General features: G+C 39.8%; 1 protein-coding gene across 3 annotated transcripts in view; it reads right to left on the minus strand.

Moving 5' to 3' along the window:
- The window catches only part of ORC5 (origin recognition complex subunit 5), a 66,909-nt gene that overhangs the window by 37,421 nt on the left and 3,184 nt on the right, over positions 1-26,304 (minus strand). For all 3 annotated transcript variants that reach the window (XR_014223817.1, XM_082239788.1, XM_082239789.1), the window contains exons 3-13: positions 24,158-24,250; positions 22,565-22,759; positions 17,881-17,955; positions 15,507-15,618; positions 12,301-12,431; positions 11,430-11,478; positions 9,986-10,076; positions 7,165-7,217; positions 6,809-6,921; positions 5,357-5,404; positions 1,523-1,633 (exon numbers count right to left, since the gene is read on the minus strand). Coding sequence is in view for 2 of the 3 variants with exons in the window: in XM_082239788.1 (XP_082095914.1) it covers positions 1,523-1,633; positions 5,357-5,404; positions 6,809-6,921; positions 7,165-7,217; positions 9,986-10,076; positions 11,430-11,478; positions 12,301-12,431; positions 15,507-15,618; positions 17,881-17,955; positions 22,565-22,759; positions 24,158-24,250 (1,071 nt within the window). In the remaining variant the exon portion in view is untranslated. The remainder of the gene's footprint in view (positions 1-1,522; positions 1,634-5,356; positions 5,405-6,808; positions 6,922-7,164; positions 7,218-9,985; positions 10,077-11,429; positions 11,479-12,300; positions 12,432-15,506; positions 15,619-17,880; positions 17,956-22,564; positions 22,760-24,157; positions 24,251-26,304) is intronic.

Here is a 26,304-nt window from a genome sequence, read left to right on the forward strand (position 1 = left end):
ATGCAGATAGTTATTACACAGACAACTAACAGGGAAGGTTGCATTGGGTAAATTTCCATCGGATACTTCTATTTAATGTGAAAGAAAAACCTGTGCATTGATGGAGGGTCAGTTCCCGAAATACTGCCCTTGTTCATTGGGTTATGCTGCCATCTAGTGAAACCTGACTCAATAAAAATATCAGATGTTACATAGAAGATACTGCTACAGACTTAAGACAGGGCAGGGGAATGAAGGAGCGTGGCGAGCAAGATCTATACACTATAAAGAAAGTTGACAATGTTCTTTCTTAAATGTGTAACTTAAACAAAGTTCTTTCTTAGTGGCATTACCAGGAGAGGAGGTTAAACGGTTAGCAAGTTGGTGCATTCAAAATTACTTAACCTATTCCTTTGGTCAATGGTAGCCACTTGGACACCTGATGGCATCAACTCAGTAAGGCTCCAAAATCAGAAGAAAGGGAAAAAGAGAACTGAATGTGGCAGTTAATGTTTATAACACATGGTGCATATGTTCCGTTTGTCACATTTCCAGTAGGTTGCAAGAGAAGGATATAAAAAGAGGAGAATGAGAGGTGTTTGTGTGTGTGTGTGTTGCATGACAGAACTGACAAATTTTATTCATTCAGGAAAAATATGGTTTCCCCATCTAGGCCAACAATATAAGAGAGACCATACTGGGACCATTTTTGGACTCCGAAAACAACAGCTGTGCTGCACATTAGATATGCTATACCTTCTCTCTTTTTTTATGGCGTCAGTGCTCTGGTGCCTATCATTTTGGTTGCCAATTGTAATCATTTTGATTTAATATTCAAGACCACACTGCTTAATTTTTGGCAGATATTCATTGGTGGTGATGTTGGGGTTGCATCATACAAATTACCAAGCATATTTCTCACTACTCTTACCCTAAGTGAAGCTACCTGCATTTACAGTGCTTTCCTTTTAGACATAATTATTGGGGAAGGGGCAACAGGCAAAATATATGAGAAGTGTAAAGATGAGTGAATAACTCTCAAGTTAATCCCTCTCCCTCCTTGCCAGGTCAAAAACCCTGAAACACCTTTCTAAGTTTGAACCAGTTTAAAAGGTTGTTTACTGTTGTGTAGTGCCAAGTAACAATTCATGTGTGTGTATATATCATAACTTGAGCACATGTTAGATTATTAAATCATGCCTATTATATTAAGCAATGAACAGCTGCAACATGCAGCGCAGACTTTCTACATATCAACATGAACACAACAAATACTTGGCTAAAATCTGCATTAAAAGCTCTTCAGAAGGTGATTGGTAACATATGGAATTAAATGACAACCAAACAGTGAGAAACCATGAGTCTGAACCTTTGGAAGTTTCAATTGCTAACACATAGTCAATTTCTCATTAAATATTTAAAATAACTTCTGTGAGTGGTTAATTAGGGTACAACACAAGAAACAACCGAAGCTGACAATTATATTGTAAAGAGAAACCAGTAAACTGTTGTCTAAACAATTTATATTAGGAACTTAACTCACCTGAGAAAATATATTTGCAGTTGGAGCAACTCTGCTATCCACAATGCTATGCAATATTGCTAACAATCTGTCCAGAGGGAATGGCTTTGGCCCAAGAAGGTGACCGCTGGTCTGTTAAAAAAAAAAGTGTATTTCATCAGCTAGATCTTCTTGGAACATAGCAAGCTGGATCTCATTTATTTTATTTTTCCAGTTATCAGACAGTAATACATTTTTACATTAAACAAAAAGCCCCACTTTTTATTTTTAATATACTGTTTTGCAGTACAGGAGTAAAAGCATTCAAGTAAAAGCAGGACTCTGTACTAAATTACAAGCATTATACACATATTAACCCAACTTTTTAAAGATAAAGAGACTGCAGAAAAACAGTTGGGACTGTTTAAAACCACAGTATTAGAAGCTCATCTAGGCCAAAAGGATGCCAGTATAGTTAGCAAACAATATCAAATAAGCTATTAGAGACAAGAAGACATATTTTAGAAAACAGACATCTTGTCCAAGTGAAAAAAACCAACAAAAAGGAACACAAACTTTTGCAGCGTTTTATGTTATGCCATGTGCCCATGGCAGCCACTTTGTATAAATATTTATTAAAGTTTTCACACTATTACATAATGAAAAAGAAAAAAGAAAAAATACAAAGTAAAAAACAGTTAAAAACAATTCCATCTTTTTGTCACTTATCTTTCATTTGCTTGTTTCCTGGACCTCCTCATACCTCCCTTTTTTGTATTCCAGTTCAATTTATTAATTCAGCAATTCCTTTCCCTCCTTATTTTATCCTGATCTTTAATCTTAATATATTATAACATTAAATTCTTACCTGTTTAAAATCCAATTTTTTCATATTCTTTTATACCATTACAGCTAGAAACCACTTAACTTCAATCCAACATCATTCTAACATTCATTAATTTTGCAATATTTCTGTAAATAGTCTTTAAATTTCTTCCAATCTTCTTCCACCAACTCTTCTCCCTGGTCTCGGATTCTGCCAGTCATTTCCGCCAATTCCATGTAATCCATCATTTTCATCTGCCATTCTTCCAGAGTGGGTAGTTCTTGTGTCTTCCAATACTTTGCAATAAGTATTCTTGCTGCTGTTGTAGCATACATAAAGAAAGTTCTGTCCTTCTTTAACACCGATTGGCCGACTATGCCCAGGAGAAAGGCCTCTGGTTTCTTCAAGAAGGTATATTTAAATACCTTTTAAAATTCATTATAAATCATCTCCCAGAAAGTCTTAATCCTTGGGCACGTCCACCATAGGTGAAAGAATGTACCTTCAGTTTCCTTACATTTCCAACATTTATTATCGGGCAAATGGTAGATTTTTGCAAGCTTGACTGGGGTCATGTACCACCTGTATATCATTTTCATAATATTCTCTCTTAAGGCATTACATGCCGTAAACTTCATACCTGTGGTCCATAACTGTTCCCAGTCAGCCATCATTATGTTATATCCAACGTCTTGTGCCCATTTAATCATAGCAGATTTCACCGTTTCATCCTGAGTATTCCATTTCAACAGCAAGTTATATGGCAGCCACTTTGTGACTGGTGCCAACATCACTTTCATGAAGTTTAAAGTATTCCCACTGGTCCAAAAAGGTTGGTAAGCTCCGCTCTAGCAAAATGGTCAAGCGTTTGGACTGCAACTGTGTGTTCCCCCCTTCTCTTTTAAAAACTCACATGTGATGAGGCTGGTGTCTGGAGGGCCATATCTTCACCACCCCTGCTAGCCAGTAACACAATGAACATTATAACTACAGTGGTACCTCTGGTTATGAACTTAATTCGTTCCAGAGGTCCGTTCTTAACCTGAAACTGTTCTTAACCTGAAACACCACTTTAGCTAATGGGGCCTCCCGCTGCCGCCATGCCGCTGCTGTGTGATTTCTGTTCTCATCCTGAAGCAAACTTCTTAACCCGAGGTACTATTTCTGGGTTAGCGGAGTCTGTAACCTGAAGCGTTTGTAACCTGAAACGTAGTACAGTGGTACCTTGGGTTAAGAACTAAATTCGTTCTGGAGGTTCGTTCTTAACCTGAAACTGTTCTTAACCTGAAGCACCACTTTAGCTAATGGAGCCTCCTGCTGCTGCTGCGCCGCCGAAGCATGATTTCTGTTCTTATCCTGAAGCAAAGTTCTTCACCCGAGGTACTATTTCTGGGTTAGCCGAGTCTGTAACCTGAAGCGTCTGTAACCTGCGGTACCACTGTAGTAGTGACAACCACTAACAACAGGCAAACCGGGTTCGTGTCTCCGCTCCTCCACATGCAGCTGCTGGGTGACCTTGGGCCAGTCACACTTCTTTGAAATCTCTCAGCCCCACTCACCTCACAGAGTGTTTGTTGTGGGGGAGGAAGGGAAAGGAGAATGTTAGCCGCTTTGAGACTCCTGAAAGGGAGTGAAAGGCGGGATATCAAATCCAAACTCTTCTTCTTCTTCTTCTTCAATGCAATCTGTTGAGGATGCCTTTTGCAGAAGCATCATTAAAATAAATTGAGAGTGCTCTTGCACAGCTTTCTCTTATTGCTCTTGGGCTTGTACAGGTGCTCCTGCTGGATTCTGCCTCAGTTACTTACACTGATTTATTGATTAAATAAATTTAAAAGGGTGGGAAAACCCAGCTTTCTGTTTGAACCAGTTTCACAGAGATTGGATGCAACAAGGAAGTCTGGTTAGAATTCCAATCTCATGGCTGTGCCAAAGAGGGAAGCATGCAAACATGAGGCACTTGCACGCTAAACACCCATGTTTAGTGTAACATCTGAAAAGGCTGATGATTCAGTGAATTTAGATAGCCAAGGGACTGTAATTCAAGGTCCAGTAATAAGAATTTCAATGCAATTTGTATGTTCCACACTTATAATTTAAGTACACAGCTATGATGTGGTCACCTGAATTCTGTTAAGGCTCTGTGCACATTCAAAGATCAGGTGAGCTTCTAGTATGTTTATAAAGAAAAAATGGGGAGAAAAAGTCAGCATTTGCTACAACCCAGTAATCTGTATGGTGAATGCATGGATCTAACTTATTAAATTTACACACTATAAAACTGTAGATGTGGGAAACATTTTTTTCATTCCATAAACTGATCTTTCATTTCAACATCTCTTCTTGAAGTATGCATTCCTTATTTTTTCTTGCTTCACAACTAGGATTAAAGGGAAGGCAGTCACGGTTCTAAATCTTTGGATGGCAATCTCTCTCAGTAACAACTTCAGCCATTCTACTGCACTAGTTATCAAAAAGATATAGCAGCTCTGCAATCTTAAAAGGAGCGGAGGAAACAATCACAGGCAATGGTATAAAAATCCAGGAAGGGTTTCTAATGTTATTCATATAAATACATTCTGCAACCTGTACAAATTATGCAAAATCTGCATATACGGTAGATTCTTATTTGGCTTGTTTCTACTATTGCTAGTAAGGGAGTGAAACTTCCTGCCTGCCTCTGGCCACTAGGAGATTTTTGCATGTGTGGAATTATATATGCATGTCTGTGGAGTTTCCTTGGAGGTGGGTGTTCAGTCGAAACAGTTCCTACCCTAAAAAGTTTAAAAGGACAGAGATCAAACTAAAGAAGGGATGGTCTTTCCAGCAATATTGCAGAAAGAAAACACATTCACCTGTGGGCGTGGCTGCCTTTATTCCTTTAGGCAGTTCTAGGTAACCTTTTAAGGCAAAGTCCTCTCAAGGCAATCATAGAATATACAGTAAAATACAATAGGACATTTCATCATATGTTAAGACAATTTAGTGACACTCTGTTTCAATTTTATACCAGAATGGAGATAATCTATCAAACAGAAAGCTGAATTTACCTTTTCATGTTTCTTCTGAAAGTTTTTCTTCCTAATTTTTCCATGATGCTGCATGTGAAAAGAAAAATCCAGCTGTGAAATAGTTATTTGCAATGGTACATAATTTATATGGGGAGAACAGCCCAACTTCACTGAACATATCACACAGCTACGCGACAGCATACACAATAACTGTACTGTTACAGGTATACTTCATGTAATAACTATTTCATTTATTCTTCACAAACCCTGTATGGACAATAGCAATGCTAAAATATGGCCCACTGTGGCCTGCCCATGGCACGTCAAACTGTGACAGACAGTGCACACCACTGAAAAAGTACAGTATTTATAACGGGGGGGGGGGGAGGATTTACTGGAAGGTATAAGATAAAAAATAAATAAGAAAGTAATTGTGTGTACCTCTGAATACAGTTATCCATAAATTTATCTGAAAATTCACTAAACCATTTCAGCCATTTAAAACATGCAGCTCTCTCGCTCTCTCCCTACTGGTAAAATAGCTGCAAAAAGACCGGGAGGGGGAAAATGTTTTCCTTTCCATCAACTGACAAGATGAAGCAGCTACTGCTTCACTTTAAAATGCTGCCAGCCTTTCCTTGCTTCCTTATCAAATCTAGGTAAAGAAGTAGTTATTTTAGATACAAAGCCAATTTTGCGCCTGTTCAAAACAGCAATTGATGGAAGGCATGGAGGGTTAATTATTTTGGAGAGTTGCCAACCAAATGCTGGTATCACCCCACCACTGACGTTTCTTCAGATTTTGCTATTTGGTTATATAAAGTAAATCAAACTGTTGCCTTGCTGAATATTTTTATTAAAAATAAGCAATTTATAAAGATAAAAAGGGAAAAATTACATCTAAATTTTATTTTTCCTAGTGTAATATAAAACAAGCATATTGATTAATAAAATGTATCGCGTACAATTCATTTCTTTGAAATAATTAAAACCAACCAATTGTTTAGATGTAGGCTTTTCTCCCAGTATTAGAAAAAAGCTTCCATGCTTCCAATGACCTCAGTGAGTGAAATCCAACATCACACAGACTTTCACTTGTGCAACAGGACTCCTCTTTCATCTACATCTACTTTCCCCTGCAACCCCTGCCCCTTCCCAAAAATTCTGCTCCAGGGGACTCTCCAACCACCCAGAGAAGAATTTAGGACATTTTAGGACATTTAGGAATTTTGGCTCTTTTCTTTGATCTCTACCCCAGATCAAACTATATCCCCCACTTTCAACAGTGTTTTGCCATATAGAATTGAGGCGAGAGGCTGCTATTGCTGCTATTGAAGCGCTACCAAGTCTGGATCAAAGCCCTGCTGAACATGTAGAGCTAGTAGTGTATTTTAGCCATGGTTTATAAAGCTCTTTAGAGACATGCAAAGGTATTAAAGAATGTTAAAGAATGCTAGAAGAGATTACGGCAAAAAGAACAAACCTATTTACCTTAACGAAGAACCTTTTATCTGTCCTGGCAGGGTTGTAAGAAGCAAGGTATGCAGCTATTAGTAGGAACTTGGAATAATATGGAAGCTCTACATGAGCATGAGCTGAAAGTCCTAGAAAAAAAATGTGAGACAAAAAAAAGTATGAGTTTGGAAGACTTAAGTTAACCAGTGTTGATCCCCACAAACCCCATTTGCTGGAAGAGAATATGTACCAGCATTCCGTGCTGCCTGTTTAGTTTCTTTAAACTGTTGGTATATTTGCAAATGCATACTGAAGACAATGACTGAATTGCTCCAAATTACAGGGGTATTTTTTGTCAATAATTAACACTACACTATTACTTCTTCACATACCTTTTAGTTGCCCGGCTTCACCATCATCCTGGAGTAATTGTTCCCACTGGGAGCTAAAAGACAATGCAGCTATTTTTAAAAATGCATTTGCCATGCCTAAAAGCAAGACACTTAGAGATTTGATTTTTAGAGATGAGTGAGTGCATTTGTGTTACTTTTGAATAAGAATAATTATGCAATTAAACTGTTTAAAAGTATATAGACGATTAACAATGATGTCAGATTATTCTGATTTACATCAGTTCGCCAGACAAAAACGGGCAAAGTAACTTTTATTCGTGGATTTAACATTGGCTAAATCTAACCTAAGGAGTAGTGATGTATGGAAGTGAGAGCTGGACCATAAAGAAGGCTGATCGCCGAAGAACTGATGCTTTTAAATTATGGTGCTGGATGAGACTCTTGAGAGTCCCATGGACTGCCAGAAGATGAAACCTATCCATTCTGAAGAAAATCAGCCCTGGGTGCTCACTGGAAGGACAGATCCTGACGCTGAGGCTCCAATACTTTGGCCACCTCATGAGAAGAGAAGACTCCCTGGAAAAGACCCTGATGTTGGGAAAGATGGAGGGCACAAGGAGAAGGGGACGACAGAGGACGAGATGGTTGGACAGTGTTCTCAAAGCTACCAACATGAGTTTGACCAAACTGCAGGAGGCAGTGGAAGACAGGAGTGCCTGGCATGCTCTGGTCCATGGGGTCACGAAGACTCGGACACGACTAAACAACAATAACCTAAGGATGGTGCAACCTGGCCTGCAAGCAACTACTACTACTACTACTACTACTACTACTACTACTGATGCCTCATTATAGACCCAGTTTAGGAGTATCAACAGGCAAGTCTCTAGTTCACTTCTCATTAAGTGGTCCTAGGTAAGCCATAATCTTCTAGCCTCTCACCTGCATTATGGGGAAATTACTGACCTACCATGTGGGGTAGGTTGTGTAAGCATTGTGTGTGAAATACTTTGATTACTCAAAAAGCACTATATTAAATGCCAACCATATTAAACTGCCTAAAGAAACAATACTAGCTTTAAAACTGTCATGCCCAGGGGTAGAATGGGAAAAACCCAAACACAATGCTTCAGTTGCTAGGTAACTCCCCATTCAGGTTCTCTGGTTCCATTTCATTGTTGTATCCAAACTGGATAGGGAATTGTAGCAAGAAGAATGACTCCCACCCCCCGCAAAAGAAAACACCAAATGATTTCACCTGGGATTTGGGACAGAGGGGGGAACAGAAAGCTAGTCCTCAAGTCTAGGAAACCCCTATTTGTGGCCTGCTGGCAAAAATAGTCACTAAACACAGCAACATTCATGTAAATGAAAAATGGATAAAGAGTTAAGTGTAGGTAAAACAGAGTAACATTCTACAACCAGTTAATTACAAAAGACTTGTCCTACAGGACCACCTCTCCTGGTATGCCCCACAGAGGACCTTAAGGTCCATGAATAACAACACTTTGGAGGTCCCAAGCCTCAAGGAGGTTAGATTGGTTCCAACTGGGGCCAGGGCCTTTTCAGCACTGGCCCCGATGTGGTGGAACGCTCTGTCACAAGAGACCAGGGCCCTGCGGGATTTGACATCTTTCCACAGGGCCTGCAAGATGGAGCTGTTTCACCTGGCCTTCGGCTTAGACTCACTCTGACCCTTTATATGGGATTTGGTATATAAATTTTCCCTTGGCTTTTTTGCTGGCCCATGTAGGACCAGCATGGCTGGCTGGCTCGGGTGAACATCTGATGTTTCCTCCCTTTATGGTCTTGATTTATGGGCTGCTACTAAAATGAGGCTGCATTTTAAGCTGTATTTTAATTGTTTGTTGTTGTTTTTCTTTTCTATTACGTTTTATTGTAATTCATATTTGGTGTTAGCTGCCCTGAGCCCAGCCCTGGCCGGAGAGGGCGGGGTATAAAAAAATATTGTTTTTATTACTATTATTATTATTATCTGTATAGCAAAATGCTAAGTTGTACAATATGATTCTAAAGTGTGTTAAAGTATTGACTTTTAAAAGTAACATAAATATCAATAGAAATCAGTGAAAATGTTAAATATTAACAGCATGAGGTTAGTATCCAGTTATGCTAGATGGTATAGGACTGCGACAAAATCCCCTTTCAGACTTCTCGCTGCCATGCTAATCTTCCAGGTACAAGACAACTTTTTTCCATATAAACATTTGCTGCATCTCAGATCACACACATTCAGCTTAAACTAGTATAGCCCTGGTACAGATTATATAACCTTTCCCCGGCAAATGCACACAAATATCCAACAAGCCCTGCTCTCTCTGGAAGAAAGAGAAAAGTGAAGAAAATTGATTTAACCAGTCAATCTCACAAATTTCAATGGGAGAAATTTAAGCACCTCAAATCAAATTGCATGTGTCGCTTAACCAAAGGGGTCATTACAATATAGTTTACAAAAGGAACCCCAGCATAAAAATAGAAAGCAACGAAAATACATAATTCCTGTATTAAAAAAATTATTAATTAAACTAATTAAATCAATCAATCAATCAATCAATCAATCACCCCAAGCACCTCTCCACCAACACAACACACTCATTTGCAGACTTCCCATATCTCATCTAGCAGCACCTTTACCTAACATCTTTATCCTAATGTTCCATTTAGAAACAGACATGTACTGCATTATTTTTCATTTATTGGTAGGCGTAACCTATTTAACAGATTTTTAAAAGCCAGGACATCTGCTTTAGCAGGAAAGAATACCACCTACAGCACCTACTTGACATTTTAGGTAAGCCTTGAGAGGCAGCTTTCTAAAAATAAAGAGGGGGACAATTACCTTGATATTTCCCGCAGGTAAACAGTCTGCATAGCTTTCTTCAAGTGGGATTCAATATTTTTCCAAAGTTTGCGTGTGTCACGTTCACTTGCTGTATCACAAACACACAAAAGTAGTATTGATTCAAGATGAACTTTGAGAAGTGTTCAGGTGATACACTGGCTCTTGGATTTAATATAGGTTTACAGATTAAAAGGCACGTTTCTTTTGAGATTCTGGTACTGATTATGTTCATAACATCAAACTATAGTATAACTGTTATGCTGCAAATGTTGCATAATGGAAAAATGTATTGATAACGGACCGATGGTTTAGCATGATATGCATAAGGTAGAACAAACCTCAGCTTATGCACTCTCCCCTCCTATGCAGATGTGTACAATCCGAGAATAACTGGAACTGCAATCATGGAAATTGTAGAGTTGGAAGGGACCACAAGGGTCATCCAGTCCAACTCTTTGTAATACAGGAATTTTTTTGCCCAATGTGGGGCTCAAACCCACAACTCTGAGATCAAGAGTTCCATGCCCTACTGACTGATAATTCTATGTCTTACCTCCATCCTTTTAGCTTAAAAGACTCTTCGGTCCTGCCCTTTCCTTGTTAATCAGGTGCAGACAAAGCACCGTCCAATTACCTAACCATTGTTCAAGGGACTTACAGTGGTGCCCCACAAGACGAATGCCTCGCAAGACGAAAAACTCGCTAGACGAAAGGGTTTTGCGGTTTTTGAGCTGCTTCGCAAGTCAAATTTCCCTATGGGCTTGCTTCGCAAGACGGAAACGTCTTGCAAGTTTGTTTCCTTTTTCTTAACACCGTTAATACAGTTGCGACTTGACTTCGAGGAGCAACTCATAGAACGCGGTGTGGTAGCCTTTTTTGAGGTTTTTGGTGATTTTTGAAGCTTTTCCAAAACTTTTCCGACACCGTGCTTCGCAAGATGAAAAATTCGCTAGACGAAAAAACTCGCAGAACGAATTAATTTCGTCTTACGAGGCACCACTGTCAATTGCACCATCCCCACCTTCTCACTCATTCTCTCCGGAAAGCATCCCCCTCTCCTTCCTTGGAGATCAGCCCTATGGGTATAACCAATCTTGCTGTTCAGTTTAGCACAGAGTCCAAAAAGCACACTGGATCTTCTAACTATGATTAGACGACTGAGCCTGCCCATGACCCCTAAAGTATTGCACACCCCATTTCCAACAATGATTACCAATTGTGGTTTGGGGAATACACATAAGACTAACTCCACAGCAAGCCCCAAAACTGAAAGAGAACGATGCCCAGGTGAGAGAGAAGGCAGGAGGAAGAGTAAATCAGCCCAAGGAACACTTCTGATTTGTCTAATCATGGTCAGAAACATATAAAGACTCAGAAAGCTTTTTATTGCCTCCTCTCTAGAACCATCCACTATTTATTCATATGAACGAAAAACACTCACCCTTTTGCTGGACCACAGGCTCACAGTACTTAGAAAAATTGAGTGCAGCCTGCAAGACAAGCAGTGGTATAATTGGTATTATCCCACATTTTAAATCTTTGCATCCCTGGCATTTGAAAGAACCCTGGAACACATGTTAAAAATATCCCACCCCTATCTGAAAAGGAGCTGCAACACTCCTCTCCAACCCTGAAGAGCAGCAACTTACAATGAAATTGCATGCAGGAGAAATAAAACAAGAAAAGGGTAGATGAATTAGTGGCTGCACAGAGCCATAAAAACAAAATAAATCTTTGACATGGATAAGCAGGACAGTATAATGCCATATCTGGTAACCTGAAGGTCCTGAATGCATGTCCATATTTTAAGACAGGAATGGGGAATCTCTTTCAGTACTGGAGCCACATAACCTAGTGGGCAACTTTCCAAGGGTGACATGCTGGGAGTGGGTGCAACAATGGATATATCTTTGTGCAGTAGGTTACAGTCCAGCCACATAAAAGTCAGAATTTTCTATTTATTCATCTAGGCAACCAAGAGGCATTCGTACATTTCAAGGATGTTCAGACACAGCAACCATGTCTTTCAGAACTTGCTCAGCTGCTGGTGAGAGAGCTGCATTATTCCAGCCCCTACATGTAGGCAACAGTTACTTTTATGTATGCAGATCAATAATGTGGCTTTGTGAAGGCTGCAAGCTCGCTGAGCTTCTCTTTCTGGCCTGCCGAGCCGACAACCTAGCAACCTACACCTGAGAAATAGCACAGAATCCACATGCTATGTTATATAGGACATTCTAAGAATTCCAAAGCCAGCGTCAAAAGCACTATGACACCACATTCATTATGAAAGCACCTAAGAGATCCCTTACTAGATGTCGGAGCTCCTTCAAGTCCCTGCAGACAGGATAGAAAACGCCAAGCAGAATATTTATATATGCAGCGTAAAAATCAAGAGAATACTCCGGAGGATGGTCATGGGACAGAATCTTTTGCAGGTGTCCTGTTTAAATAAAGAGCATTGAAAAACAAAAAGCTGATGAGCACATCATAGAATTGTTCTCAGGCTAAAAATTATGCAGAGAACAAACAATGTATGCACACTTTAGATATACAGTTATACTTCAGCAGGAAACACCCCTTCTGCCAGAGGGCCTGTAATCCCCTTCTGGCAATTCAGCACTGAACACCTTTTAACCAGTTCTGGGAAATCCAGTAGTAAAGAGTCTTCAATGTAAAAGAACAGCGATTGCCAAAATCACCATGTCTGGTTTCAGGGGGAAGCTTACATGTTTCCAGTCATCTCTCTTCAAGATAAAGGCACACACTTTCAGACTCAGTCAGCTGTGAGTACAGCAATCAAACCTAAACAAACTTTAATGACCCTAAATCAGGTATTTTTAATCAGACCAAACTCCAAGGTTTCCCTTCTGATCAATTTCTCTTTCAGGCCCAGACTTCAGGGTAAGAACAAATTCTCCATTTCAAATTTGACCCGAGTTGTTTTTTGTTTTTTTTAATTTTAAAAATAAATTTTATTTCCGATATACACTCTTTTAAAATCACAAACTTACCAAAAAGAAAAAACACAAAAAATAAACAAATATAGACAGTAAAACATCAAGACGTAAATACATTTCTCCAAAAGTACTAATTATCATATCGTCATTCTGACTTCCCTCCACCACGATTTAAGCTATATCACATTAATAACCTTCTTGCAGTTCCTTCTTTCAACTTTTGTCTTTACTTCGCAGATTCTATAGTTCACCTACTGTTATTTTAATATTACCTAAGTTTTTTTCCATGTATGATATAAATTTATTCCAATCATTAATAAAGTTTTTATTACTCTGGTGCCTAATCTTCTGAGTCATTTTTGCCAACTCAGAGTACTCAAATAGCTTGTTTTGCCATTCACTAATAGTTGGGATTTTAGATGATTTCCAGTTCTGTGCCAACAATATTCTGGCTGCTGCTATTGCATACTGGAACATGGTTTGATCTTCTTTCCTGATCTCCTCACCGACCATTCCCAGAAGAAATGCTTCTGGTTTTTTTGGAAATGTGTATTTCATTATCTTTTTCAATTCGTCGTAAATAGAACCCCAGAACCTCTTCACTTCTTCACATGACCACCACATATGATGGAAGTCACCCTCTTTTTTTTTACATTTCCAACATCTTTTGTCTCCAGTCTTGTACATTTTTCCCAGCTTAACAGGAGTAATATGCCAACGATACATCATTTTTTCGATATTTTCTCGGAGGCTAACGCATGCTGTAAATTTTATATCCTTAGTCCAAAGTTTCACCCATCTCTCATATTCTAGACTGTATCCCAAATCTATGGCCCACTTTATCATGACCTCCTTCACCTCCTCGTCTTTAGTATCCCATCCCAGTAATTGATTGTACATTTTAGATAAAAGCTTACTCTTTCCTTCTAATATTTCTACCTGGAATTTTGATTTTTTCTCACTCATCCCTATTTTTTTGTGTTCATTCCATAGGGCATTAATTTGGTGAACCTGCAGCCACCCTATTGTCTTATCCTTTAGTTCTTCATATGATTTAATTCTCCACCCTTTATCCGATTTAGTCAGGAGATCTTCGTAGGTCCATCTTTGGGTTCCCGTGTTTAAATTTTTAAGTGATGAGATATTAACTGGTGATAACCACCAAGGTATGCCCTTTTCCAACAGTCTTTTAGTTCTATTCCATACCTCTAACAACGCTCCTCTAACAATTTGACCCGAGTTGTTAATTCAGTTTAGGTATTAAACTACAGAAAAACATGCACTTTTATGGATTCCAGCTTTAGTCAATACATATTTATAATTTCCAGCTGTCCTATTGTGATATTTAGGGCTGCTTTCATAAGTCACCGTGCTGCTATGTGTGCCCTAATCATTATGCTATATACCAACCTTAAAGGTAAAGGTAAAGGTACCCCTGCCCGTACGGGCCAGTCTTGACAGACTTGTGCGTCCATCTCACTCAAGAGGCCGGGGGCCAGCGCTGTCCGGAGACACTTCCGGGTCACGTGGCCAGCGTGACAAGCTGCATCTGGTGAGCCAGCACAGCACACGGAAACGCCGTTTACCTTCCCGCCAGTAAGCGGTCCCTATTTATCTACTTGCACCCGGGGGTGCTTTCGAACTGCTAGGTTGGCAGGCGCTGGGACCGAGCAGCGGGAGCGCACCCCGCCACGGGGATTCGAACCGCCAACCTTTCGATCGGCAAGCCCTAGGCGCTGAGGCTTTTACCCACAGTGCCACCCACGTCCCTATACCAACCTTAGTTGTTCATTAATTACATAGTATTTTGTTCATAGCTATATTTTTCTGTATTGCTATTTGCAACACTAATGCATCCTAATGTAATCCTTACTGCGTCAATCTTCATCAGTATCTGAATTTAAGAATCTGTGACAAGGCAACAGAGATACTGTTTACTCTTATGCTTAGGACCTAGTTTAGAATACCAGGAGAGGTGATTTTTTCTTCTCAGCTCCATCCCACCCAACCATGAGAATAAAAAGCTCTTTAATATATATAAAAATCATTTTGCTGGTGACCAGTTCTGGTAGCTACAACAGTGCTGAAAACTTGGTATTGTGATATGCACCTAAAGATAAAGAATTCCAAGATTTGGAAGTTTAACTAGCAACATAATTTTTCTCTCACAATCAGTTAGAACCAGCTCTAGATTTCACCATCCTTTTCATAAAACCAGGTTAATTCTCTCAAACCAGGAGTTCTTAATTCCTTGGACTGCAAGGGGTGTGATGTATACGCACATACAGAAAATAAAGGTACTAATTATTCATTCTTCAAAAAGTAGATGTTAAACATCATCCCAGCGCCCATCAAATCTAGTATTCTGTTTGCATCCAAGAGTAACTAGCCAGTTCCCTTTGGAAACTTGGAAGCATGTTGTGGAGAGAAGGTGGCTTTCCCTAGTCGGTTTGCCTCCAGCATCTGATACTCAGGTATACAGCTTCCATTGACAGAGATTTCGTTTAGCTATTATGTTTAATAGCCACGAACAACCCAAAACAAGTGTATTGTGTTACCGATGCTGTAGTCCGGAAAAAACAACGGCAATGGTTCAAGGCATCCTGTAGCTGGACGAAGCAGCTCCCACACAATTTCACTAAGAAGGACCACAGTCACATTTCTCTCCGTCTGGAGGACAGGGGTTGGGGAGGGGAGAGAGGGGAAAGGTGACCTTGCAGTTACGTTTTTAGTCACAGAAAAACTTGTGAAGTTTCTTTCTAATTGAAACAAACTCATCTGATTCAGCATTTCACTGCAAATTATTTGCATAATCATAAGACCGTAAGCACCCTAATCAAGCAGCTAATACATCTGCATTTTTAAAAAATCCAGTTCTTCTATTGCTGTGCACTATGGCATTTAAGCTAAATAGGGCTGCACATCTTAATTGTCAGGAAGGAGGCTTGTGTTTGCTTGAAAAAGCTTGACTCTTAAATTATTAAAATCTTAGTAAGATAAACGGACAGTCCATCTGTTGGTCAGTTGCTTTCACAACAGGCCTATGAGCTCAATTGAGACATAGAATTTTCAGTCTTCAAATCACTGCTCCCTGCTTTCTTGAGCAAGTTCCCTGCAGCAGCATGTTCCTAGGACTGTAGCTTCAAAATGAGGGACACAGCATCTGAATTGAGACTTCCTTATCATAGCATCACAGAGCTGGAAGTGACCCTGAGGACCATCTAGTCCAGTGTTAGCCAAACTTGGCCCTCCAGCTGTTTTGGGACTACAATTCCCATCATCCCTGACTACTGGTCTTGTTAGCTACGGATGATGGGAGTTGTAGTCCAAAAACAGCTGAGGGCCAAGTTTGGCCACCACTAATCTAGTCCAACCCTCTACTTCTGAGCAGACATATATAGGATTCCAGCCTCAGTTATTTTGAATTTACTACCCTACAGTTTCTAACAATACAGATTCGAAGGCATCAGTTTACACTAAGGGCAACTCCACTGACAACCAGAAGACCAGGAATCTAGCCTTCTATAATTAAATCAAATCCATACGGCTTCAGGAACTATAAATGCAGATTTATAAGTGTTTTCACCTATGGAATCAGAGGTGCCAATTGCCCTTCAGGCCTGAATTATTTGGAGGGAGAGAAAATTTGTCTCTTCCCTCACAAGATACTCAAGGAGCTTTACAGACATATAATAAAGTGAGGGAGGCAAAGGCTTTTTAATACCTTTTAACTTACCTACCAAGATGTTAAGGCACTTGTCCTAATCTAGCAGCTGAGTATCACATGAAAACAAAAGCATTTCCCATTAAGAGAACAGTTTATGCTTTCAAATCTCACCTTCCATAGCACACAATATGATCTTGCTACATATATCAGTTTCTGAATCAAGATCAATTAGCTTTCCAAGCCTCTTTTGCACATCACTATTGTTCATCATCACACAAAAAATGATAGCTGTGTAGCCATCCTTCCCAAGAGAAGCACCAGGAATTTTCCAACAACTTGATCTCTAATTATTCTCCTGGTAGGAGAGTTAAGGAGTCTTGTTTGTTTTTCACAATACTCCTTGGCTCCTACCTACTGGCAAGATATAAGAATCATGCACTATGCTTCTCTAATCCACTTGAATTGTTGCGAAAGCCAGCATCAATCCAAAGCAAAACACATTTCTTCCCTGCAGTCGAAGTCTCACATTTGTTACAGTCACATTTGTTACAGTTCATCAGATTATTGCAAAAGAACACATGAAAGTGCCAAAGCAAGCAACACGCGCATTCTCCATTCCAGTGTACTACCAAGATTAATGCACATCTACAAAAAATGATCAGTACCGTTTATCAGGTTCCTGCATGTACGGGAAAATGGCAGGAAGAGCAACCCTGAACTAGCATTTCAAATGCTCTAGGAGCATATCGTTAACCTCCCTGTCCCAGAAAACAAAAGCAAGGTAAGCTGTAACAAGCAACATGAAACATCTACTTTACACAACATAATTCCAAGGTAGAAAGGGGACAATGATGATTCCCTTGTCTCCAACACTGGACCACTGTACACATCACAATGGTTATTGGTTTACCATGAATGAACAGAAGGCTCCAGTATTGCTCCTCCCATAGCACAAGTGGGAGCCAGCTGTTTTATAGAATGCAGCTGGGGAATGAAGAAACCCATTCCAAAAGAAAAAGTTAGTTTCTCAAGCTGTGGTGGGTAAGGATGCCTCCAGGTGAGCAAGAAAGCAGTGTCCTGTAACTGGAAGAGGGATGGTACTTCTTTCTTTCTTAATGCCCCAGAGTTGCACTGAATAGTGGATTCACTGTATTTCACAGCAGAAATTGGCTCATTGAACCAACGTAGTACATATTGGAAATTTGTTTTATAAGTACCGCTAAAATGAAGTAGCTCAATAAGGATCACTTGGTCAATTTACTTACCAGTTCTTGTAGTCTAAGGAAACCTGGCAAGAGGTTTGTTTCTAGTTCCCTCAGCTGCTCTGCTCTATCCAAAACCTTTAAAACCAAAGAGAAATTTTATTACACAAAAGTAACTCATAAGCAATTTAAAACGTTTGAATTACTTAAGTCCACTGATTTCCAGTGAGGCTACTCTGAGTAGGATTAATGTTGGTTATCACTTTATATATAAACATGGGATCCTAATCCAAAGAGGAAAATACAATGGTGGATGAATAGACAGCAGGAGAGTGGGACTGAATGTGGTGGGGTAGAATTAAGAGTGACAGAGGTCAGCTGAAAAGGATAGTTAGGTAGTAGGACAGAGTTAGAGGAGCTGAAAGCTAAACAGACTAAGAATAATCAGGGAGAATTAAACTGTTAAAAGAGAATTGTTATGCTAAAACGATGTGTTCCTATCAAATTACCAATAGTACTAGATATTATTTTCCACAAATAAATATATTTACAGAGTTCTACAATTAAGGAGGGTAACCTGAGGAAGACTACATTAGGAGATTTCACTCCACACAGTGCATTTTAATCACAGAGACAAGTTTACAAAAGGCTCTCTATACATTAATAGGTAGTGGCAGCAAATTATTTGGAGGGCTATTAAGGGATGTTTGTACTCGATGGGCCACCTAAACAAATTATGCATTCATTTATTTCTCTGCAACAAAATGTATATACCAAATGATTACAATAAAAACTCTAGGTGGGCCTTAAAGATATTGGCAAACACTTTATACAGAACTTTACGTACGCCATCTAAGTAATCCTTTTAACAACGCTGTCAAGGAATAGCATGTAAAACGTCCCAGGTTCAATCCCTGGCAGCTCCAGGTAGGACTGGGAATGTTCTCTGGTTGAAACCTTGGAGAGCAGCTTTGTCTCTAGTATAGACAATAGAGAGCAGCTTCCTATATTCCTGCTCTTTCTATGACCGCCATACTGAGATTGGGGGCGGTGTGTGTGTGTGTTATGGCTTGGCTAAGGCCACCTGGTGGATTCAACAGGGAAAAGGTCACATTAACTGTTATGCTACACCAGCTCTTATGTGTTAAAGATAACTAGACTGATGAATTGCAATTCCAAACACAGGAGAGAAGGAACACGAAGGACACATTGTTCTCAACGCAGGTATAAACACAAAGTTTTATTGGCACCATCCTTCACCGGGGAAAATGAATCATTTTGAACCTCATGATTAATCATGATTGTTCAGTACCTGTTCTTGGATTAAGAGAAGCATTTAGAAGCCACTGAAGAGACCATCCATTTATCTTAATTTTCACTGAATTAATTGAGGCTGAAATATCTTAGGTTATTTACGAATGAAACGAAATAGCATAGATTAGTTTTGCCAGCTTGTGCTACCAGAACGCAAGTTCTTCCATCAATCTCCATTTAAACCGCCCCATAATAAATCCAAAGACACAGGTTAATTCACATAAATTGATTTCTCCCCCACTCTTGTCTATTTTCATGCACAGCAGAATGAAATGCTCTAATTTAACACTTAATTGTTCTGATTTACCAACATCTTACCCAATAAAATTGATCATTCTGCAATATTTAATGTCCTGCCCTAGTATTTTATTATCTATTTTCAAGTAATTTCAAATATTACGATAAGCAACATTATTAATTCCCAAAAATTGGTTCTAAAACCAGTTAAGTCAAGGGTTGCCCCGCTGTAACATGCTCATCTGACAGCAGTAATCTTTCAGAATCTCACACCACATTTTTAGCACTTAACTATGCTCATTTTATGAGCATAAATTTTATGCTCATTTTATGGTGCCGGAGGAGACTCTTGAGAGTCCTATGGACTGCAAGAAGATCAAACCTATCCATTCTGAAGGAAATCAGCCCTGAGTGCTCACTGGAAGGACAGATCCTGAAGCTGAGGCTCCAATACTTTGGCCACCTCATGAGAAGAGAAGACTCCCTGGAAAAGACCCTGATGTTGGGAAAGATGGAGAGCACAAGGAGAAGGGGACGACAGAGGATGAGATGGTTGGATAGTGTTCTGGAAGCTACCAGCATGAGTTTGACCAAACTGCGGGAGGCAGTGGAAGACAGGAGTGCCTGGCGTGCTCTCATCCAGGGGGTCACGAAGAGTCAGACACAACTAATCGACTAAACAACAACAAATGCTCATTTTTTCTGAAGAAAATGGAGGAGGTCCTTTGATGTACTTTGTTTAAATGCATAAAGATACTGTACATTTAAGTAAGCATTTCCTTGACTTCCCACTTGGCACTAATTCTTACGCTAGAAGGGTGGGGGTCTTCAATGTAGGAAGATCTCTTCCACCAATAGCAACTGTCTGAATACCGGACAAGATGACATGGGTCCTTCTCTGCTGGGCAATGATTGGGTGTGAAGAACCCATACAATTGGCCACGCCCACCTGGTGCTTATTTTCAGCATCAATATGGGATTTTTGCACCAGGAAGCAGTAAAGGGGAAGTCTCCCTTGAAAATAAGGAATTACTTTACTTTCTACCATCCACTCACCTTGTCGCTACTACCAGCATTATTTTTGATAACATGCACCCAAGAGACACAGTCAGAAAACACAATGTCAAATTCACTACCTCTGAATTCAAAGAAATTAAGTGAGCCAAAGATGTTGGGCGCACTCACTAACTTTTTTGGCTGTTTATTTAAACAGCAGACTTGCCTGCCATATCACAAACAGCCGTAGAAACATGCCTCAGTTTCAACAGTAATTTACCATGTGGAATATGGTGCTTCTGGCTTGAGAAACCATTGTTGAAAAACTCCCTTGAAGGTGCATGGTTCTTTGGAAAATGGCCAGAACTAACTACAGGCTAATTCATATTTATAGGTGCCACCTCGCAAGTGGTAGTGTGGAGTAGTGTGGAGCGGCCATCAGGCAATCCTGATTGTGAAATTTGCCACCTAATGTACAGAGTGTGAACATGGCCGTGGCAATCTATGCAATCCTGCAACTGGGCAACTCATTGGAGCCATGTGTGCAGCTTCCAGAAGGTGGCACCAGCTTTACATGCGAGCTCTTCTCAGCCAGTCACAATAGGATTGCTCTTAACGTGAGCCAGTCTTCAACTTAATGCACACAGCCTTTTTCATCTTAGCCTTCAGCCAAAGGCCAGGGCAAACACCTGTCTCAAATTTTTTTGGGAACAGCACTTGGGTTTGGGACTTTGGTGAGCCTGTAATGACAAGAAGCAGGGCAGCCACAAGGAATATGTGCCTTAGCCAACCATCTCCCTTACAACCAGTTTAGAGCTACGAAACCTGGATTTAAATATCAAAGCAGGACTGCAGGATCATGCACATATCCTCTTCCCTGATAAGCACATTCTCACAGTATAGGAGCAAAGCCAGTTCAACTTTAACCTCCTTTGAAGACATTCACATAAACCACGGAAGAGGATCAGAAGGAACGCACAACAGGAGTGGTAGAGTGTATACAATCCCACAGTCCACTCCCAAAACCAGAGATCAACCATAGGCCTGAACAGAGCCTTAGGAACAAAGGAAACTTCCTTATACCATGTGAGACCAATTTTCTCCCTAGCCTAATACTGTCTGCTCTGGCCAGAAGTGACTCTCCAGGATCTCAGGCAGAGATCTTTCGTATCAGTTGTGGTCCTTTTAACTGGAGCTACCCAGGATTGAATCTAAGAACTTCTCTATGCAAAATATGTATTCTGTCGCTAAGCTACGAAGCCCAATATTATTTTCACTGGAGATCAGTGTGACAGAAATCAGTGGGGCTCATACCCACGTAAGCATACATAAGTTTGCAGCCATAAGGGCACAAAACATGACAGTAAAGCCATAATATAATTACAAAAGTCAGGAGTTAATCCACCATTATAATAGCCAATGTTTAATAGGTATCTGAATGTGTTTCAAAACGTATTCACAGATTTTTATTAGACTCCAGGATGGACAGTGTACTAGTAGCTTGCTGAATAGAACACCAAAGGAGGGAATGTGGGGTAGGGTGGCGGTGAAGTTACAAGTTGCTCAAAATTAACATAAAATTTTCAGTGTGATATTACTTTCTCAGTTTTCCTCAGAGGTTCAGAATGAGATCTTTCTCTTGAAAGGAATTCATCTATTCCCACTGTGTATCCATTAACGAGTGTTTCTGCATTAACTATTTTTCATACAAAGTAGTACAATAATCTTTCACCCACATTTCCTTTCTCCTCCATCTACTCTTCACAGACTATGTAGAATTATGTTGCCCAATTAATTTTTCATTGCTCTAGTTATACGTACACACTACATTATTTATTCAAGTGCGCTTAAAGCTTTTACAACAAAAACCCCAGATTTCCATCTTGCCCCTAGACTATAAGATTCATAAAATTAACAGCCTGTTATTCAAAGGAGCTAATTCCCCTCCCCAAACCACAAACTTTATGCTAGCCTACCCAAACCTTCCCATTTACATTGGCTGCCCCACTTAATAGCTTTATAGTACAAACCCTTCAGTAACAGTTAGTTGGTTGTCTGAGTTGATAATGTTTGTTCCCCTTCCCACACTTGGCTAAAATAAACATTGATATGTTCTAGTATCCTCATTCACCTTTACATAATCAATTATTAAATCAGGGAGTTCACCCAGCCCTAAACCCAGGTGACTTTTCAAACTTACCACATACAAAGTTTGTTTCTGCAGATCAGGTGTCATAGTTGCCTGCTTAAATAAACGTATGAAATCGTTGAACGTATCACAGAATGGAAGAGAATATTCTTCCTTAGAGGAAAGGCTTTGTAACTGTCTCAAAATTTCTTCTAGAAGTAGTCTTGAAGTGAAACATTCAATACAGTTCACAAACACATGAGGCAGCTAAGGAGAAAGAAAATTGCATTAATGCTGTTACAACAATTTGCAGAGAATACCACCAGCAGTTTTTTTGTTTTGCTTTTTTAAAAAACAACAACCTGAGAGATCATTATTCATTCACATTTCTTGACATCATTACTTCTCAATGAGGATTGCTTGCTAACAAAAATGCAAGTATTTCAGTACTAAATATTGAATGATTGGACTTCATGTATGAAGTCGAAATAATTATTACATTTGCTGCCATTTCAATGTATTCTACACACAGTGGGAAGTTCATGAAAATGAATCCAATAAACAACTACAGTGGACCCTCATGTTATGTTACCTTCGGGTAACGTAACTTTTGGGCTGCGAATGCAGCAAACCTGGATGTGTATACTTCTGGGTTTCACCGCGCGCGCATGTGCAGAAGCACTCTGTGCCTGCTCAATTGCGCCCCGCGCATGCGCAGAAGGGCGTCTCCAGTTACGAAGCTTTTGGGATACGGCCGGGCCTACAGAATGGATCCCATTCATAACCAGTATTATACAATGCCAATCACAAATTCACTACCACTCCCTCTAGCTGTAAATAAGGTTAGAGAAAGTTAAGGAGAACATGGCACAAAAGCAGCAGCAACATTAGCTGACAGGCCCCCAAATGAGGACCATAGAGCATCACATGGCAAGTTGTGAGAGACTAAAAAGATGTTAAAACGCATAATATGATCCATCTGAAACATTACAAGTACTTAATACGGATTGTTAAGATATAGTTTAAGCACAGGATGAAGCTGAAACCAGTAAGTATTTTCTTAGTTCACTCTTGTTCTGAAGTTAGCCCTTGTCTTATCATTCATGTCACCTCAACCCCACATGGATCGTCAACAGGGCCAGCACAAGACATATTGATGCCTGAGGCACAGTAGCATTTGACACTCCCCTCCCAAGGCCACTCAAAGTCAATCAAGTTATTCTGGCACCTAAGGCAGAAAAGCTCGCAAGGGCCTCTCCTACTTCCTGCCAGTAAAAATACAATAATAAATTAAATAACTAACCATCTGCTGCCCTTTCATGACAGTCAAAATAAATTACCTGAAGTGGCCACCTTCAGGTATGGCTAATGATAGGGCTGGACATGTACTGTCACTATAGGCAGTACCTGACACTTCCAGAGGCAGGGCAAATATAGAAATACAACAACACTAAGTTACAGCTGATTTTTAGGGGCAAACAGAGCTTTGCTTCCTTGTATTCTTTGCTGTGTAAGCCAAGGCCCGTTGTACCAAGTTATCTGGGGACGGTCAAGAATGGTTTTCTTGAGGAAACAGTTGAACAAACTGATGGTTTCAGAGGATTTTTAAAAACAAAACTTAAAAGCATTTCCCAATATACAGTATGAATCCATTATTCTTCTTACCTCTAAGGTTTTCAGAAGAGTCTGCATCACATAAGTCTTCCCACTGGATGTGTGTCCATAGATAAAAAGGGATGGGAAGCTCAAATGCTGACGCTGGACAAAAATTATATATATATATTTAGTGTTTGTTTTATTTCTTTTCTTTTAAAGCACACTGGCCTTTCTTCAATCAAAAGATGTACAGAACTTTGACTCATCAAGTTTTTGGCTAGATGAAAAGTTGAAGAATGAAGGGTTCGCTAAAAATGCAGCAACTAAGATCCACCAGGACAGCTTATCCCTTTGATTTTATAATCCATCAAAATACAAGGAAGTTCGGTTCAAAAGAATGACTGGCCTGAAGCCCAGCACTGAAACTCCCAAGACATTACAAGTCAAGAGATAACAGTACCCAAGGCTCCATGACAGAAAGGCTTTAATTTGGAGCATACGGATAGCTTTTCAAAAACATCATTGTGGCAGTTTGTAATTGTAAGCTGCTTCGAAAGCCAATCGCAGCTAAAAGCAAGAAACAAATACAATAAACTTGTTGGGTCATAGGCCGTGTTCACACATTAACAGTAAGTCAAGAACCTTGGCTGAATTAGCCATACTGTGCACAAGCTACGTAATGGTGCATGCAGCCCAATCACTTGATTCACACAAGCAGGTAAACATACTAGTTAGGGGACAACTTCTGAACCCAAGTGCTGGGAGGGCAACTGCTTGGGTGCTGGGAAGGGCGCCAAGGCTATGAGGGGATTGATAAAGCAGAGAGTCTGTGTGCAGATGTTTTGTGTGCTTGTGCTTACTGAATGGGATGGGTGGTTTTTTTCAATGTATGCAGTGAAGGGACTAGGCTGAGTGAAACAGTTTTGGGGTGATCTGCCAGTTAACATGGTTTCTAAGAAATGGCTTTGTGATCTGGAGTTCCCAGGCAAATTACTTATCTTTTAGCCTCACTAGTGACCAGCTATGCCCACCACAGTGGCCGTTTTGTGAATGGGCCTGCCCCCACCATGGCAGCCAATACAATTTCGTAGAACTCCAAATGTGCTCGCAGGCTCTGCAAAATTGGAGACACCAGAACTAAATAGAGAATGCTTTTTCAGGATGTGGTTAAATACCTTCCAAGAGAAAATAAGTCAATGATTTGCAATTCTAAGGTCCTGGCACTTAACTGCATAATCTCTCTCTCCCTCCCTCTTCTTAGCAAGAAACTTGCTTCCTTTTTTCAATTTACAGAAAGAGTTGCATATCCAAACCACTGATTATTAAGTCAATATCTTGCTTCTTAACAATTTTTAAATATTTTCTGGAAATTGTTCTGAGTTGTTTTTCCAGTCCACAAGCTATTGCACTGAGCCATCTGAGGCTGAGAAAGTCTTAGATGTACTGCATGATGTACTGCAAATACAGCAAAATGATAATTGTACAGGTTCATAAACTTACATACTGACAAGCGATTCATGATGGTAACAAGAGGAAGAAGGGTGATTCCTAATGAATCAATCCGAAACCCACATTGGAATTCATAGTTTTATTGTTCATCCAATCTTCAATCAATAAACACTTTATGTATGGTAGGGCAGCTGGTCTGAACACACTTATCACTCATACAAAAAAACTTCTTTAGTGATGTATATGCACATCTGTACTAAATTCTTCCAATCCTTCCATGTAAAAAAAGCTGACTGCAAAATTCCAGGGTATCACATGTACAGATGTATGCATGTATGTCCATTCATTGCTGTGCACACCCAAGGAGGAGACAGAATGATGAGTGGCTACTGTCCCACCTCACATACAGATTTGCTAAATCTGATATTGTGTACACTGGCCCCACAATGAGTAGTTTTCTAAACAATGAAATTTCAAGTTCAATCAAATTATGTATAACTTCACACAGAAGGGGTCCTGAAACGATTTACAAAACCCTACAGAACAAAATCCATTAAAATGAAGCAAAAATACAGCTGTTTACCCACAACGAAAACCACCCAACATAAACATGTGACCTCCTGCCACTTTATCAAAGGTTCTGTTTCAGTAAAGTATTTACAGCAGTTATTCATTCATTCTCTGCAACACTAACTATTTAAAACAAATAACTGTATATTGGCAATTTTCAACACATCTAAAGTTATTTTAATTCTTGAGGGCAATAT

Source organism: Podarcis vaucheri, assembly GCF_965113315.1.
Source record: "Podarcis vaucheri genome assembly, chromosome: 10".
In the NCBI taxonomy this organism is placed as follows: Eukaryota; Metazoa; Chordata; class Lepidosauria; order Squamata; family Lacertidae; genus Podarcis; species Podarcis vaucheri.